The sequence below is a fragment of the Eptesicus fuscus genome, chromosome 15, assembly GCF_027574615.1.
Source record: "Eptesicus fuscus isolate TK198812 chromosome 15, DD_ASM_mEF_20220401, whole genome shotgun sequence".
In the NCBI taxonomy this organism is placed as follows: Eukaryota; Metazoa; Chordata; class Mammalia; order Chiroptera; family Vespertilionidae; genus Eptesicus; species Eptesicus fuscus.
The window spans coordinates 56,564,383-56,581,849 of NC_072487.1; the positions used below are offsets into that span (position 1 = coordinate 56,564,383).

The 17,467-nt window shown below is 34.3% G+C and overlaps 1 protein-coding gene across 1 annotated transcript in view; it reads left to right on the forward strand.

Moving 5' to 3' along the window:
* Positions 1-17,467, forward strand: part of SMC2 (structural maintenance of chromosomes 2) — a 46,617-nt gene that overhangs the window by 12,237 nt on the left and 16,913 nt on the right. Inside the window, 8 exon segments of the mRNA XM_008141840.3 lie at positions 6,022-6,255; positions 7,667-7,826; positions 8,318-8,435; positions 9,056-9,194; positions 9,684-9,803; positions 12,179-12,383; positions 14,230-14,365; positions 16,645-16,769. Coding sequence (XP_008140062.2) covers positions 6,022-6,255; positions 7,667-7,826; positions 8,318-8,435; positions 9,056-9,194; positions 9,684-9,803; positions 12,179-12,383; positions 14,230-14,365; positions 16,645-16,769 — 1,237 coding nt within the window.

Genomic DNA, 17,467 nt, shown 5'->3' on the forward strand with positions numbered 1-17,467 from the left:
TATGTTTTGAAGTGCTGCTCAGAAAGTGCGTGTGCCATCGATCGGAACAAGTGATAATCTGAAGGAGCAAGGTCTGGTGAATACAGCGGGTGGGTTAATACTTCCCAGGCAAGATTTTTTAACGTGTCTTTAACTGGTTTTGAAGTATGTGATGGTGCGTTATCATTGAAGCAAAATTACTTTTGCCGTGTCTTCTGGCCCAATCTGGTCGTTTTACAATCAAAGCGTGGTTCAAATTGATTATTTGTTGTCAGTAGCCATCAGTATTAACCGTTTCATCTTGTTTTAAAAGCTCATAATACACCACACTTTCCTGATCCCACCAAACAGAGAGCATTGTTTTCTTTCCGAAGCAATTTGGCCTTGCAGTTGATGTTGATGGTTGACCTGGATCAACCCATGATTTTGTGCATTTGGGATTCTCAAAAGAAATCCACTTTTCATCGCCAGTGCCAGTCACAATTCGATGCAAAAAACTTCCTTTCGTGCCATTGAAGCAACATTTTACTGATGACTTTTCGGTTTTCCATTTGTCTTTCGTTCAGTTGATGTGGCACCCATTTTCCTTCCTTTAAAATCTTTCCCATTGCTTGTAAATGATCGGAAATTGTTTGCTGAGCAACGTTTAATCTTTCTGCAAGTTGTTTTTGAGTTTGACATGCATCTTCACCCAATAATGCTTGTAATTTTTGGTCTTCAAACTTTTTCGGTTGACCTGGACGTTCTTTGTCTTTCATATTGAAATCATCACTTTTAAAGCATTTAAACCAATGTTCACCATAAGCTTCCCAAAGTATTCAGCAGCACTTTTCTTCAAAATAAAGTAATTAATTAAAACTTCCCACCAATGCTCTTTTTTGGACACGAAATTTGACATTTTTAAGCATAAAAGTATCTATGTTGTTAACACCTTTAGAAAATTTGACATGAAGTTTTGAAGGTTGCTGTCAATACAACAAAATAGCATATATATCAAATCGCATATATATCAACATATGTGTAACTCCATCTATTTAAAAAAAAGTACGCATTATTAAATAGTACACCTAGTTGTTTCATATCAGGTGGCTTGATACCTCCAACTTTGTTCTTTCTCAAGTTTGCTTCAGCTATTTGATGCCTTTTGTGGTTTCACATAATTTTAGGATTATTCTAGTTTTGTTTAAAATGCCATTGGAATTTTGATAGGGATTTCACTGAATCTGTAGATTGCTTTCAGTAATAAGTTCATTTTAATGATGTTCCATGAGCACAGTATACACTTCCATTTATTTGTCTATTCTTTTCCTTTTATTTCTTTCTTTGGTGTCATAGTTTTCTGACTACAGGTCATTTATCTACTTGGTTAAATTTATTCCTGGTTTGTGGTGTTTTTTTTACATAATTGTAAATGGGATTGTGTTCTTAATTTCTCTGATAGTTCATTATGGTGTATAAGAATACAATCAGTTTCTGAATATTAATTTTGTATCCTGCTATTGTACTGAATTAATTTATTCAAATAGTTTTTTGGTGGAATCTTTAAGGTTCTCCATAGTATGATGTCATCTGCAAATAATGACAGTTTAACTTCTTCATTTCTAATTTGGATGCTTTATATTTCTTGACTAATTGATCTGGCTAGGGCTTCCAATACTATCTATGTATATAAAAATCCAAGAGACCATTACGACGGAACAACCAGAATGACCGATCGCTATGACACGCAGTGAGCAGGCAGGCAGGTGAGCAGTTAAGAGCAAGCTGTCCCAGGTTGCGAGAGGGATGTCCGACTGCTGGATGTCCGACTGCAGGGATCAGGCCTAAACCAGCAATTGGACATCCCCTGAGGGGTCCTGGATTATGAGAGGGCACAGGCTGGGCTATGGGGACCTCCCCCATGCACGAATTTCATGCACCGGGCCTCTAGCGTTGAATAGAAGTGGTGAGAGAGTGGGCACCCTTGTTAAAGTATTGCTGAATTCGGTTTGCTAATAATTTGTCTGGCATTAGTATAGGTAACTTATGCTGGTCTCATAAAAGGAGTTTGAAAGCTTTCCCTCAACTTCAACTTTTTGGAATATTTTGAGGAGGATTGGTATCAAATCTTTGAATGTTCTGTAGAATCCACCTGTGAAGCCATTTAGCCCAGGACTTATGTTTATTGAGAATTTTTTAAATTACTGATTCAAATTCATTAATATTTACAGATCTGTTCAGAAATTCTGTTTCTTCCAGAAACAGAATGTCCAATTTGCTTGCAAATAATTGTTGTGATACTTTCTTTTAATCCTTTGTATTTCTGTGGTATTAGTTGTCACTTTCATTTGTGATTTTATTAATTTGGGTCCTCTTTTTTTCTTGAGTCTGACTAAAGGTTTCTCAATTTTGTTTATCTTTTTACAGAAGCAGATCTTGGTTTCATTAATTTTTTTAAGACTATTTTATTTCCACTGATATTTATTATTTCCTTCCTTCTACTCGCTTTGGGGTTTGTTTAATGCTTTTTCTGATTTCTTTAGTTGTAAGGTTAGATTGTTTATTAGAGATTTTTGTTTCTTGAGGTAGGCTTGTATTGATGTGGCTTTCCCTCTTACAACTGCATTGGCTAAATCCCATAAATTTGGGCTCATTGTGTGTTTTCATTTTCATTTGTTTTAAGGTACCTAGATTTCTTCCTTGATCTTACTAACACATTTATTGTTTAGAGCATGTTATTTAGCCTCCATGTGTTTGTTTTTCAATTTTTTTTATTGATTTCTGATTTCATACCATGTGGTCAGAAAAGATGCTTTTTACGATTTCAGTCTTTTAAGTTTATTGAGACCTGTTTTGTATACTAATATGTGGTTTATCCTAGAAAATGTTTCATATTCACTTAAAAAGAATATATTCTGTTGCTCTTGGATCAAATGTTCTAAAAGTATTAATTATATCAATCTGATCTAATGTGTCATTTAAGGCCATTTTTCCATATTGATTTTCTGTCTGGATGATCTCTGCATTGATGTCAATGGGGTGTTGAAGTTCCCACTGTTACTGTATTACTGTCATTGTCTCCCTTTATGTCCATCAGTATTTGCTTTATATATTTCGGTGTTTCTGTGTTGGGTGTGTATATGTTTACAAGAGTTATATCCCCTTGTGTATGGCTGACTTCCACTAGTGTAGCGTTTGGCACCTTTTGATGGACACCACATTGGGGGCTCAAGCTTGCTGCCACTTGTGTCAGATTTTTGTTAGTTGAGGCTGTGTTCCAAGCCACTTCTGGCCACTGCTTATGCCAGGCTAGCGGCCATCTGATGGGAGTTATACAAGTTGAGAGACTGGTCACCGCTTTGTGTGGTTGGAGTAGACAACAGGTACCGAGCACACCAAGTCTTATTTGGAATTTGTGTACCTTTGAAAGATTTTAGGGAAGTCCACAACTCAAGCTTAGGCAGGTTCCTTCTGTCTAGGAGCTGCTGGAAGAGGTTCTGCCAGGTGGGTGAGTTGGGTGCACTGGGGTCTCAGGGAATTACTAGGGTGAATGGTGTTAGATTAATGAAGAGCTCAGATTTTGTGCCTGCCTGCCTGCACTGGGGCGTTAGGGGGTGAGGGTGAGGGGCTCAACACAGGAACAATAGCACCTGCCAGCACTTTCCTCTGGGAGAGAACTGTCCCTGCCCTTCCAGCCCTTGCCCTGAAGCTAGTTCTTCCCAGTGTGTCTCTTGGCTTTTTGAGCTGCTGTGTTGGGGCTCAGAGCTAGATTGTGAGTGAGTCTATGTCCAGGCCCTCTAAGACTTGCAGTGGGTAGGATTACAGTACATTGGTTTTCACATCCAGTTGTTATGGGGACTCCTCTTCCTGGCATTGGAGCCCTAGGCTAGGGGAGTGTGGTGAAGCTGAGATAGGCCTCCTGATTTGGGACCTGCCTATTCTGTTTCTCTATCCTTTCCACCAGTCTCAGCATGGCTACTTTATATAATAGGACTTCTGTTGAGCTTGTCTTCAGGTAGTTCTCAATGATGGTTGTTCTGTAATTCAGTTGTTACTTTGATGTTGACATGGGAAGAGGTGGGCACCTTGTTTACCTGCTCCACCATCTTAACCAGAAGTTTCCTATTCTTGTTTTGAGAACAAACTGAAGGATGAGGGAAGTAGCTTGTCCAGGTGTTAGCTCTTGGAAAAACACAATAGAAGTGGAGTGTATTGAGAAAGTTGTGAAATTTTATGCGCATCTTAAGGGTAGGTCCAACCAGAATGACCTGGAGATTGGCTGTTGAATATAAAAGGAAGGAGTGAAGGAAAACTCTAGGTTTTTTCTTTGACAATTGGAACTAGGATTACCATAAGCTGAGTGGAGAATAGGAAGAAGTATAGTATGAATTTAATGGGCTTGAGGTACCTGTTAGACATCTAAATAGAGATGTTGAATCCAGGTTAGAAATACAAATCAAAGTACATATGTTGGCATTTCCCAAATTCTTCACTCCTTCCCTGAATTCTAGACTCAGGGAAGCTAGATAAATTCTAGACTCATTAGTCTAGCTTCTTAATTGATAGTTTTACATGGATGTCTAACAAAGTCTAAAATTTAACATATCCAAAATAAAACTCTTAAATTTACTCTGCTTACCCAAACCTGCCTATATTACTGAATTTTTCTCATACTGGTAAAGGACACCACTGGTAACCTAATGGTTCTGTCCAGAAATCATAGGATCCTCCTGGATTTCCCCTTTTCTCTCAAATCCTGCATCTAATTCTGTTCTCTGTTGACTTTAAAAGTATATCTAGAACACAGGCACTTTTCATCACCACCATCACCTCCCATGAGGGATACTGCAATAGTGTCCTTATTAGTTGCCCCTCCTGCTCTATAGTCTGTTCTTTACAAAAGCTAAAATACAAATTGGATCACATCATTCTTGTGCTTAAAACCTTTCAGTGGTTTCAAAGTTACAAGTACAATTAAATCCAAGTCTTTACCATGGTTTACAACACTATATGGTCTAATTCCTGGCTCCTCCTTACCACTTGTTCATTGCTCCAATCACAGTTCCTCCTAGTATAGCATGGCCACGCCTTTTATTTCATTTAGGCTTCTGCTCAAATGTTATCACAAAAAGACCTCCTGTCCTCCTTCTTTAAATAATAGCCCCCCCCCCCCCATCACCTTCCATCCCTTTACTTTGCTTTGTTTGCTTACTATGTCTTCCACCCTAACATATAGGCTCCCTGAGGAGTCTAAAACAATACATAGTTTTGTTCGGTACCCAGTAAACATCTGGTAAATATTTATTCAATCATGAATTAAATAGGTGGGCCAAAATTTCTGGTCACTTTCATATAAACAATATAGCTATACATATTTTTTAGGGCTGGTATCTTGCATAGTGTTCAATTAATAAAAAGGTATTAAGTAATGCTGCCCTCACAATTATTTAATGCTTACATTTTATGGCCTTTAATTGTTTATAAATATATTCTAAAATTTTAATTATTGATTTTAGAGAGAGAGGGAGAGAGGTAAACATTGTTTTGTTGCTCATTTTATTTATGCATTTATTGGATGATTCTTGTATATACCATGACCTGGGATCAAACCTACAACCTTGGCATATTGGTATGATGTTTTACCCAACTGAACTACCAGGCCAGGGTCTAAAAATATTTTTATATACATGTTCTTAATCCTAAAATCTCCAGTTTTAAAATTGGTGTATGGTGGCTATTATAATTATTTAGATTTAGAAACTGATTTTTATTTTCTTCAAGTGGTTTAAATTTGCAATTATGTTTTAGCTCATTATCTCTGATTTGACTATAACAAATGAAAGTATTTCTAAAAGGATAAGCAGCACATTTATCCTAAAAATAGAGCGAATTTAAAATGGGAATCAAGTGTTTAAATTATTTTATTTAAGGTGACATTATTTTCCTTGTAACCATGCCCACCTTCAAATTGCAGTGAAATTTGATGACATAAGTGTACATGTATATAAGAAAAGATGTTTCTCCTAAAATATAACACTTTCCAATCTGAAATTCTTCCTAAAGGATTCTAAAACTTTAGCAGCAAAGGAAAAAGAGGTTAAAAAGATAACAGATGGGCTGAACACCCTTCAAGAAGCAAGTAATAAAGACGCTGAAGCTTTGGCTGCTGCACAACAGCACTTTAATGCTGTTTCCGCTGGCCTGTCCAGTAACGAAGATGGAGCAGAGGCAACTCTTGCTGGTCAAATGATGGCCTGTAAAAATGACATAAGTAAAGCTCAGACAGAAGCCAAGCAGGTAAATATAAACATTAAGCACTATGTGATTACTTTTTTTGTTTTTGAGAAGATGCTTCACATTTTTGCTTTGTTAAAAAATAATCAGATCAGTGTCAAGGAACTTATTTTATTCTGCCACTTTATAGCATTTACTATAATGAAATTCTAATATGTGGATTGCTAAATGTTGATAGTTTAAAGATGCTTTAAAACCTAAAATACCTTTATAGGTTAATTGAAATTGTTAGTGCAATAAATATTTTGTTTTCAGCACTATGTGGAACATTTGAGGTTAGTCAATTTTATATATATATATATATTTGCTGTATTTATTGGCATCATAAACTTGAAGTACTAAGCTTTAACAGGAACAGAAAAGCATCCTCTCCATTTCTATGCCAACCACATCTAGTTCTTAAAACCTTGGTTCTAAAACTTGACAACATACTCTTTGGAAGTATCTCTGCTTCCCACCTTACCCCCATTCTAGTCTTTGGTTTTCCTACTCTGATTTCATAATTTTCAAAGACTTGTCAATCTATTAGAATGGTTTTCAAATTTGTTTAGATAGTTGTACAACTCTTAAAGTCCTGTGAATACTTTTGATAGCAGAAAGAAAAAAATTTATATATACACATTCTTTGTAATGGAAGACTCAGCTCTGAAAATATATATGGTCATGTGTATTTGTGTATTAACTAATTCAAGTTTTTCTATTACCTATCTGCCACTTTTTTATTCAAAGATGGTCACAAAATATTTAAAAATCAATAGCCAAAAAAATTTTAAAATCCCCTCAGTTTTCCTATAAATTTATTTGATGGGGGAAAAGCCCATTGTTCTTCAGTTTTAGAGGGAGGATATATCGATATAGAGCTTAGAATACTACTTCATGGTTTTAAGGAATAGTGCTCAATTATATAAACTAGCATTTAAATATCAGACTCTCTGCATTTAAATTGCTGTCAATTTAGTTTCCCTTTTTCTATGTAATGTTATTTCTCATTGCTCAGTACAACTTCTCTTGTTAGACAACACTCACAAATATACATTAGTACAATCAACACTCACAAATATACATTAGTACAATCTAAGTGGAAAGGAAGAGAACTAGAGTTAGGATTTCCAGCTTTCTATTGTGTTTTTAATTTAACCAGCTAATGACAAGTATTGTTTTATATAATTTGAACTAATTCATTTAAATTGCAAGTTATTTAATGGTTTATGTTAAACACATTAGTTTTTACTCTGAGTAGTTTTTTTTGCTTGTTTTTTTTTGTTTGTTTGTTTTTTTGAGGAGAAAATGTTGGGAAACGATTGCTCTGTTGGGATACTAATCCAAGTGGCCAACAGTTGCATTTTCAAGGCTGATTCTCTTACACCAATCTGAACTATCAGTCTCAGATGGTCTGTTACATTTTTCTTTGTAGGCTCAGATGAAATTGAAACATGCCCAACAAGAATTAAAGACTAAACAAGCTGAAGTTAAGAAGATGGATAGTGGCTACAGGAAGGATCAAGAAGCTTTAGAGGCTGTGAAGAAGCTTAAAGAAAAACTTGAAGCCGAAATAAAAAAGCTAAATTATGAAGGTTTGCATTTAAAGACACACTATTAGATCATTAGGAGGTAGTGGTGATTGGTGAAACTAACTTAAAGAAATAATCAAGTAGGAAAAATTTTTATCCTATTAATGAGTATTAGTATAAGAAATGTTTACAAATATAGTCACAAAAATATCTAACTATAACATAGTGCTTTGAATTTTTGAAGACTCGCTACTCAGAATTTCCTGCTCCAATCACTCTGACCTGACACTTGAAAACTCAAAAATGTCATTTGTATATTTCTACTTCAATAGGCATTCAATTCATTTGTTGTTTTTTGGAATAGAAATTGTATTATTTGTCAGAAATGTCTACTTGACATGATAGAAATTTGAACGTTAAGCATGCTTTTTATTTCTTCTCAGAAATTTGTATTTTGCTTCTAGAAATGCTTTGGAAATAGAAATTACAAATATTTTCCTTAAAACAGAATATTTTAAGATTTGGTTTTAATTTACTTATGATTTACTATTTAGAAAACAAGGAGGAAAGCCTTCTGGAAAAGCGTAGGCAGCTGTCACGTGATATCAGTAGGTTGAAAGAAACATATGAAGCTCTCTTGGCCAGATTTCCCAATCTTCAATTTGCCTACAGGTATGAGATTTAAATCTTGAATTTTAACATAATAACCAAGATCTATTTTTATTTTGGCTTGAAGGCAGGCTGAAAATTTCATGGACATTAAGATTTTTGTATGAAAACTATTGTAAACTGCTTTACCTTAATTGCTATTTTTTTTCCTTAAATGTTTATTGAAATGTTTCAGGTGTGGGCAGGGAAATTCTTTCTTGTGAGATTTAATGGCTATTAATGCCACCTATCTTAAAACCAAAATGAGGGGAATTTAATCTCAATCCAAAGTTTCTTTAAAGTTTTTCTATCATTAATGATAAATATCTACATTAACATTTTACAATTTGATTTCCTCATAGGAGTTTTTCATAAAATCTATGGTAATTTATGTATTACAAAGATTAGAAAGTCAAAGTTCTTTTTGTTACATTGAAACAATATGCACAAAAAGCTTTTGATTGATTTAAAAACAATAGCTGGGTAGTCATCTGGGACATTTTCAAGTTTTTGTTTTGTTAAATCTATATGGTTCTTCTTTCAATTTAATGTGTTGTCGGAAAGAGCTCCTGAGTATTAGTATATATATAATTTTTTTCTATTTTCTTATCTAAGATTGACTTTTGTCATCTTTTCCATTTTAGGGATCCAGAGAAAAACTGGAATAGAAATTGTGTGAAAGGACTTGTAGCTTCTTTGATTAGTGTGAAGGATACTTCTGCAACCACAGCTTTAGAATTGGTGGCTGGGGAACGACTCTACAATGTTGTAGTAGACACAGAGGTAAATTGATTTTAATAAAGGAAATTTGTAATTGCTGTTGAGCTTGAAAATCATGTGCTGCTAGAAGATTTGGGTACTTTCTTGATGTTGTAAGCTTCTTCCAAGGTTGCTTATTTTTACAAGTTAAAACTTTTCAGTTAGTGACATTTTTAGTATATTATTTATTATAATTGATTAGAGGCCTGATGCACAAAAATAGTGCAAGGGGCTCAGCCCTTGAAGCCCCAGCAGCCTCGGGTCGTTCTGCTGTTTGGTCTAATTAGCATATTAGCTCTTTATTATATAGGATTTAGCTGTATTTCAGAGGAAGTCTCAAGCTCACTCAGGAATCCAGAATGTATATTATTAGCCTTAGACTGTTAATTGTTCAGGATAGTAGGCACTAAACATTTATTTGATTATGGATTCCTAAAGGTGCACTCTTTCCATTCAAATGTTTTCTGTCATTAACATACATGTATTTTTTATTTCACATGCACTGTGTTTTAGGTTACTGGAAAAAAGCTACTAGAAAAGGGGGAATTGAAGCGCCGATACACTATAATTCCACTCAATAAAATTTCAGCCACGTGTATTGCTCCAGAAACCCTGAGGGTCGCTCAGAATCTTGTAAGTCTTACTTGCATGTTTTATATCTCTATCTTTAAAATTAGAGAACATTAATTTGGTGGACTTAATCATATGCAGAACTACCAATTTTTTTTGCTACCATGTTTTAAAAATTAAGATACAAAAAAATAGTTGGTGTTTGTGAAACTAGAAGGAAAGAATAAAAATGTTGGTGTTTCAAAGTTGTAGTATTAGAATCTCTTTAACCCTTAAATCAAGTTATAACTATCAGGTGATAGTAAAAACAGTACTCTCTCCATTAAGAAAGGACCCTACATAAGCCCTTGGTCCTATAAGATTATAATAGAGCTTAAAAATTTTTAAGGCTTAGTGAAGTCCTAGCCTTACTAATGTCATAGCACATATTACACAAGTACTTAACCCTTGTGTTACAGTTGCCTACAGTATTTCATACAGTAACATGCTGGACAGGTTTGTAGCCTAGAAGCTGTAGGGCAACAATTTGTTACTCCTAAATATGTCTATTTGGTATAAAAATATTTTAGACTTGTTCAGAAAGTAGAAGTTACCCTTTGTAAAAGATATTTTCATTTGTAAGGGTGAAGAGGGGAGTGACCTTACCTCTAGAAACTCATATCAGTGTAGAAGACAAGGAATTAAATCTACATAGCAACCTTACCTTTGTTTACTGTGCCTTTCCTGGTAACTTTCTCTTCCCCACCCCAATATCTTTTGCCTTGCACTGAAGATGATATTTAAGGTGCTGGCTTCAGCTATTTTGAGGAGTCAGTTTCCCCAGGTCTCTTCCATGTAAACAGGAGGTATATGTTATTAAACTTTTGTTTTTCTCCTGTTAAATTTTTTTTTCCGTAGGGATGTCTCAGCCAAGAACCAGAAAAGTGAAGGGAAAACTATTTTTCCTCCCCTACAGATCATCAATAGGCTAGTTGTGTAGTAGGCTATACCATCTAGGTTTGTATTAAGTACAATCTGACAGCAGTCGCCAACCTTTCGGACCTCATGGACCTCCAGTGGTCCTCGGACCACCGGTTGGCGACTGCTGCCTATGATGTTTGCACAATGATGAAATCGCCAAACAAAGCATTTCTTAGAACATATCCCCATCATTAAGTGGCTCTTGATTGAATTTCTGTTTTCTGAATAATTAGAATTACAGTTTACTAATACCAGAATTCTTCAGTTTTTTTCATGCTAGGCAAATGTAAACTGTCCACAGCAAGAACCGTATGGAAGGTGTCTGTTGATCTTGCAGAGATGCTTCTCTGTTAGAGTTCTTCTAAGTTGCCTTTCAATCTGTGGACGTACAAAACACATGGCAGAGATACCCAGTCAGCTGTTGAGAATTAGTAGTTAACTCCTACCCCTGGTATGACTACTAGTAAAATAGCAGATGAATATAAGGACATTCATTTAAAAGGCGATTACGATTGTAAAACATTCAGCAGCAGAATCAGCTTATTAAATAGTTATTTCAAGTGCAGGAGTTGAAAAGACTGAAACCTGGCAGTGCATTTGTAATTAAGATATTAAATGGATATTCAGTATATTTGCTGAAATTTTGAGAAGCCTTCAGTTAAAATTACTTCAAAGTACAATTGTGTTGATCTATACACTGTCAGGAGATGAAGATGAGTGCACAGTAATTGGAAGGTGGTATTTTGGGTTAGTACTTCCTTTACTTTGAAGGCTTTGGAAGTTATTTCAGCCTTAGGTCCAGTCCCAGTGTCAGAAGTAAATTGGGATTTCAAGTAACAGTAAAAATACAGCTAAATCCCTTAGCCAGATGTAATGTAGCTGCTACGTCACGTACAATGCTGAACATGTGTTACATAGTCTCCTTTATTTTGACTTCTGCTGCTGCTAAGCTTCATAAAAGACGTGCAGAGGTAGACACTATAAATAAAGGCTGACAAGAGACAGTTCTATCAAAATAAAGGACTGAGGGATTTAAAATTTTTTTTTTACTCAATTATTAGTTGTGTTTTATTTCAGTGGCTGCCCTAGCATATTTAATTTGAAGGAAAAACCATTCACTGTGGAACAACCATATTACTAATAATTAAAACAAAACATTTTGTCATAATGTTGGTCCAGCATTGCTATACTTTAATTAAGAAAGTCTGTCCAAATAGTCCAATTTGGATTTAGAAACTTCATAGTGGCTCCTGCTTGCTGGAAACTCTCAATAGATCTTTCAGGGTTTAAATTTGATTTTTTTTTTTTTCCTAAATAAAACTCTGGAGATTTCCATAGCATTTTAGAAAGTTCTAAAGGAATTATTGTGCTAGATAAGTATTACCTAAATTTCTATTGTAGCAATTCTTACTATTTTATAAAATAATTTGAAAGGAAAGGAGTAGTAAGTACTATGACACATCTGTTTTTCCCCACAGGTTGGCCCTAACAATGTTCATGTGGCTCTTTCCCTGGTTGAATACAAACCGGAACTTCAGAAAGCAATGGAGTTTGTCTTTGGAACAACATTTGTTTGTGACAATATGGATAATGCCAAAAAAGTAGCTTTTGATAAAAGGATAATGACTAGAACTGTAACTCGAGGAGGTGAGGTATTTGATCCTCACGGGACACTGAGTGGAGGTAGGTGTTATGTGATTTGTCCTCATAATTCTATGTGGTAAATAGGATGGGAGCTTTTATTATCTTTAAGGGGAAATAGTAGGGTTGGAATGACTTAATCCAGAGTTTTATTACTAAGCTAGGGATTGGGTTTTCTTTTGAATACCTACCACGTGACAGGTATTTATTAATAATATTGAGAGATTATATGATCTCATAGTCCTCAATGAGCTCTAGTCAATCCTAGCTTTTTTTATTCATCTCAAGTAAATCTATTACTGTTTGTTTTCTTTTGCTTATTGCCCTATCAGAATATTCTAGTCACTGGGAAATGAAGTCTCTTTTTTCCCCCCCCAGTATATTTTTAGCTTAACCACCCATTTCTCCTTCAGCAAACATGTTAAATTCTACTTTGTGTATATGCCACTGCTCCTGTCAAAAGTAAAACAAAATTAAATTTGCCCTTGAGATGGTACTTTTTTAATGCTTTAAGAAAGGAATTCTTAGATAATGACCATATACTTCTTGTTTTAATGTTTACCATATTGAGTTTACAGATCTGTATCAAGTGATCATATAATAGCAAATACTGAATAATACTTACTGTGTACTAGGCAGTGTTGTAAGACTTGTGCTGTCCAAAATAGGAACTGTTAGCCACATGTGCCTCCTTACATTTAAATAATCAAAATTAAAATTCATTTCCTCAATTGCAAAAGTCACATTCTCAGGGCTCAGTAACCATAAATGGTTAATTAATGGGTAACTGGAAAATGCAGATAGAGAACATCTCTATCATGCTATAAAACCCTATTCTAAGGGCTTTAAATAATTAACTCATTTAATCCTTATAGCAACTATGAGGTAAGCATATTACTGTCATCTCTAATATACAATTGTAGAAAGTAAGGTACAGAGTAGTTAAATAACTTGCTGGTAAGTGGCAAAACTCAGAATTTGAACTCTAACCAAGAGGTTATATAACACCTCTTACATATTAGATGACAATTTCTTTCTAGGCCAAGAAGACAGTAGCCAACAAAATGAATTCGATGATCAAATTCCCCAGTACACAATAAGATGACTAGTAATTACAATTGGAAGACAGACCAAATATTTTTAAATATCTAAAATAGAAGAAACTAGATTTCATTGATATGTATGTTCTTGAAATTACTGCTTAAGGGATGGCAAATATGTAGCCCCATATCATATTAACAAAATGCTCATAATGGCATTGCTAATTGACCTTTGTATTTTATCAAACCTACAGAGTTTCCTTGCCAACATAACACCTCAGCCTGTCAATGCCAGACAAATACAGTTGCTTATAAAGTGAAACCAATTTTCTCTGCTATATCAGAGCCCGGACAAGGTTATGGTATAACAAACAGCCCCCAAATCTCAGTGGCTTACAAGTGTGTTTTTTTTCATGATTATGCTACAATAGCTGTAGGTTAATTGTCTATGTCCCATGCTAATCTCATTCTGCGACCCAGGCTGAAGGAGAAATGGGCAAGGGGGAAAATGTGGTGATTTAGATGCCGTCATTTAAGGCTTACTTTCAGAAGAGGCACATTTCCCACTTTGTTTACCAGATCAAATTACATGCCTAACCCCAATCTTTACGGGGAGTTGGCAGGGACAGTGATTAGCTTGAACAAATAATCCACCACAGCTACTTAGAAGTACTTACCAAGTATGTATGTTGTAAGATTTAAATGAAGTAAATTCTATAGTTGCATAAGCTCATTGTAAAGGATTGCCTATAGAATCACTTCAAGTATAATTCTCTTAGAAAACTTATTATTGTTTACTAAATATGTGATAACTTAACGTACAATTTCAATTTGTTTTTATCACTGAGGTGCTCGATCCCAGGCGGCTTCTATTTTAACCAAGTTTCAGGAGCTCAAAGATGTTCAAGATAAGCTGAGAATCAAGGAGAATGAACTACGGGCCCTAGAAGAGGAATTAGCAGGTCTTAAAAACACTGCTGAAAAGTAAGACCTGTTGAATTAAGCTACATATATTTATATACTTTTTGGTCAAAGATTTTGCATGGTAGAAAAAGAAAGAAAATATACCTTTACTTAAATGTAACTTTGAATTTTTTTCAGACTATCCTTGGTTTTAGTTGAATAAATTGTGAGTTGATAACTTGCTTAATGTCTTTGTTATAAAAAATTAAACAGAAGGAAAAATTAGCCAAATATCCCCCTTTCCCTTTGAGATGTACTCTGGAGGTTGATAGCAGATACTTGATACAGTGTAGCATTGATCAGGTCTGCACTGACTTTAGCAGCATTACGGCTGTCCTATAGCTATTGAAAATTACTAGGTTGCCTATGGAGGAAGTAAACAAGTTCATGTCAGAAAGTCACTGCTGAAATTAAAGTGTCCTTACATGTTTCTTCTGTGGGTGTAGATTATAGGTATGTATGTGAACCTTTCAATATTACTTCTGTTTATGTATGGTACAAGGTATATACATGTTATTATATTTTCAAATTTGGGATCATGCTGTTTAATGTAACCTCTTTTTGTAACTTAACATTATTCATTTTTGAATGCCTCTTCCTAAAACCCTTACAGGAGCTGGAATACGATGATGAATCAAACAGATAAATCTCTTCATCCTGTTTATAAATGTATATATATGTGTATGTGTGTGTGTGTGTGTGTGTATATATATAAATGTAGTTTAGGAAACAAAACACTAAAGAAGGTTAAATTGGTAAAGTATGTTAGAGAAATGATAAGTTGTAAGGAGAAAAAAGGACAACAGGAAGGGAGATAATGAGCTGTCAGGGCAAACAGGTGCTGAAATTTCAGATTTGGGGTTCAGGGAAAGCCTCGCTTAGAAGGTGGCTGTTGAATGTTGTGAGTGAACACGTGTGGTTATCCTGGAGAAGAGTCCTTGCTTTGAAAGGCTTCAGGAGTATAAACGCCACAACTTATAAAGTACATTATATGAAAGTAATTTTTTCTAGTCCCTCTGAAGCTGGCAATTGGCAACTGAGATAAAATTAAAATCAAACATTTTATTTAGAATTCACAATGCTGAATAAAGGTTTTTTTTTTTTTTTTAAATCTACATAAACTTTGAAATTTGTAGCACTCATCTAAAATTATCAAAGCTTAGAAGGGTAACGAGATTCTTAGGATACTGTGTATATTGAAGAAATTGTTATAACAGTCAGCATGGTCATTCCAAGATAACAGTGTATCAGAATGCCCATTTTCAAACATCATATACATGGATAGCCTGCATTTTACCTTCAGTAACATAAATTAACCATAAAGTGACTGAACTTTTTCTGTGAGAAAAATGCAACAAAATTTTTCTGAGCTCTGTGTGGGAGCTCTGGCATGGCAGTGAGTTTGTGCTCACATTTGGCTTAGAACTGTTAACTTTGTTCAGCAGTATTGGATCATTTATTTTGCAGAACTGTCCTATAGATTTATAGCACTGGGGTCAATGAAAGGAAATAGATTTTGAAAAAATATGAGAATAGAAGGGTCAACTAAAGCTATTCTTTCATAGACCATATCAGGAACATAGCTTTTTTTTTTTTTTTTTAATGAATTTAAAAATTACTACCTTAAATTATGGTTTTAATTGATTTCAAGCAGTTTGAGGCAAGTATATTTATTTTATACTTTTTCCTCAAACGTCTTGAATTTCTAATAACTTGAAATTTAACTGTAGCTGAATTAGCTAAATACTTTCTAAAGATATAACTAAACAGCCAGAACTGGGGTAGATCACAGGGTTTGCAAGAAAAATGCATTGCAAATGTTTACTCAGTGCTGAGCACTTTTAAACTATGTCTCATTAGAAAATGTAGGGAACATCATTTTTTTTAACATTTGAAAATGGAGATTACTAGATAATCAAATTTTTAAAATTTTGTGTAAATATATAGTATTAATCTGATGTGTTTTTTTGTGTGGAGTTTTTCCTTTCATTAAGGATTAGTAGAAAAGGTTATTTTTAAGGAAGCCTATTTCATTCAAAGATGATTTTTAGTGTTTTCTAAAATTAGGAGTATTGCTGTAAATAATTATCAGTCTTGGTCATTTAGAGTTGTTAACCTTCAGTGACCAAATCAACCTTGAATTTAATTGATGCCTCAAAACTATTCTTGTAACCAGTGGTATCTTATATTGTTTATATTTAGTATGTGAGTTTATTTTAGGTAAAAGCCTATAGTTTGGATGCATGTCTCAAACATCAGAAAAATTGTGTTCATTTGGTACAAACTTCTCTTTTTCTAAGGTATCGCAAACTAAAACAGCAGTGGGAGATGAAAACCGAGGAGGCAGATTTATTACAAACCAAGCTCCAACAAAGTTCATATCACAAGCAACAAGAAGAATTAGATGCTCTTAAAAAAACCATTGGTAAGATGAGGAACTGTGCTTAATGTGTTTCTGGTAACCTTACTTGAGTTATTTAGAGTTTATCTTTATTACATAGTTATTTGAATTATCTTTAAAACTTATTTTAATTATTACATGTTATGATTACTATATTGCTAAATTCTGCCCATTTGTAGAAGTCCACATTTGCACCAGTAGCATATGAAAGTTCTCATTTCTCCAAATCCATCCCTGTTCAGACTTTTAAAATTCTCCAGGTTCTATCAGTGTGTCATTTGTGAAAGTAACATACTCATTCTATTTTACTTTATTTTTTCTTCATAAATTTGAGACAATATTTTTACTATGCTTCATTCTAGACATGTTTTTTACAATATTTCTCTTGAATCAAAATAAATGAGCGAAGAACATAAAGTAAGCTTGTTTATAGAATTCTAAGCTTTCTGGCAATTAAAATAAAGGAAAAATATCATAGTTATTCTCTCTGTTCTGGTTTTAGGAAGCACACAGATATATTAAAAAGATGGTCTATGATCTTTTTAATAAGTTATAGGTTAGGTTTCTATTTGTTATTCAATTTCATATGATTGGAAATAATTTCATCATAGATCTTCAGATAGTTCAAGTATGGCTCTCATGCAGGATCTGTGTTTCAACATACCATTTCAAGAATAAGGTTGGAATAGTTTGTGGTTTTTTTTTAAGTTTCTAGCCTTCTA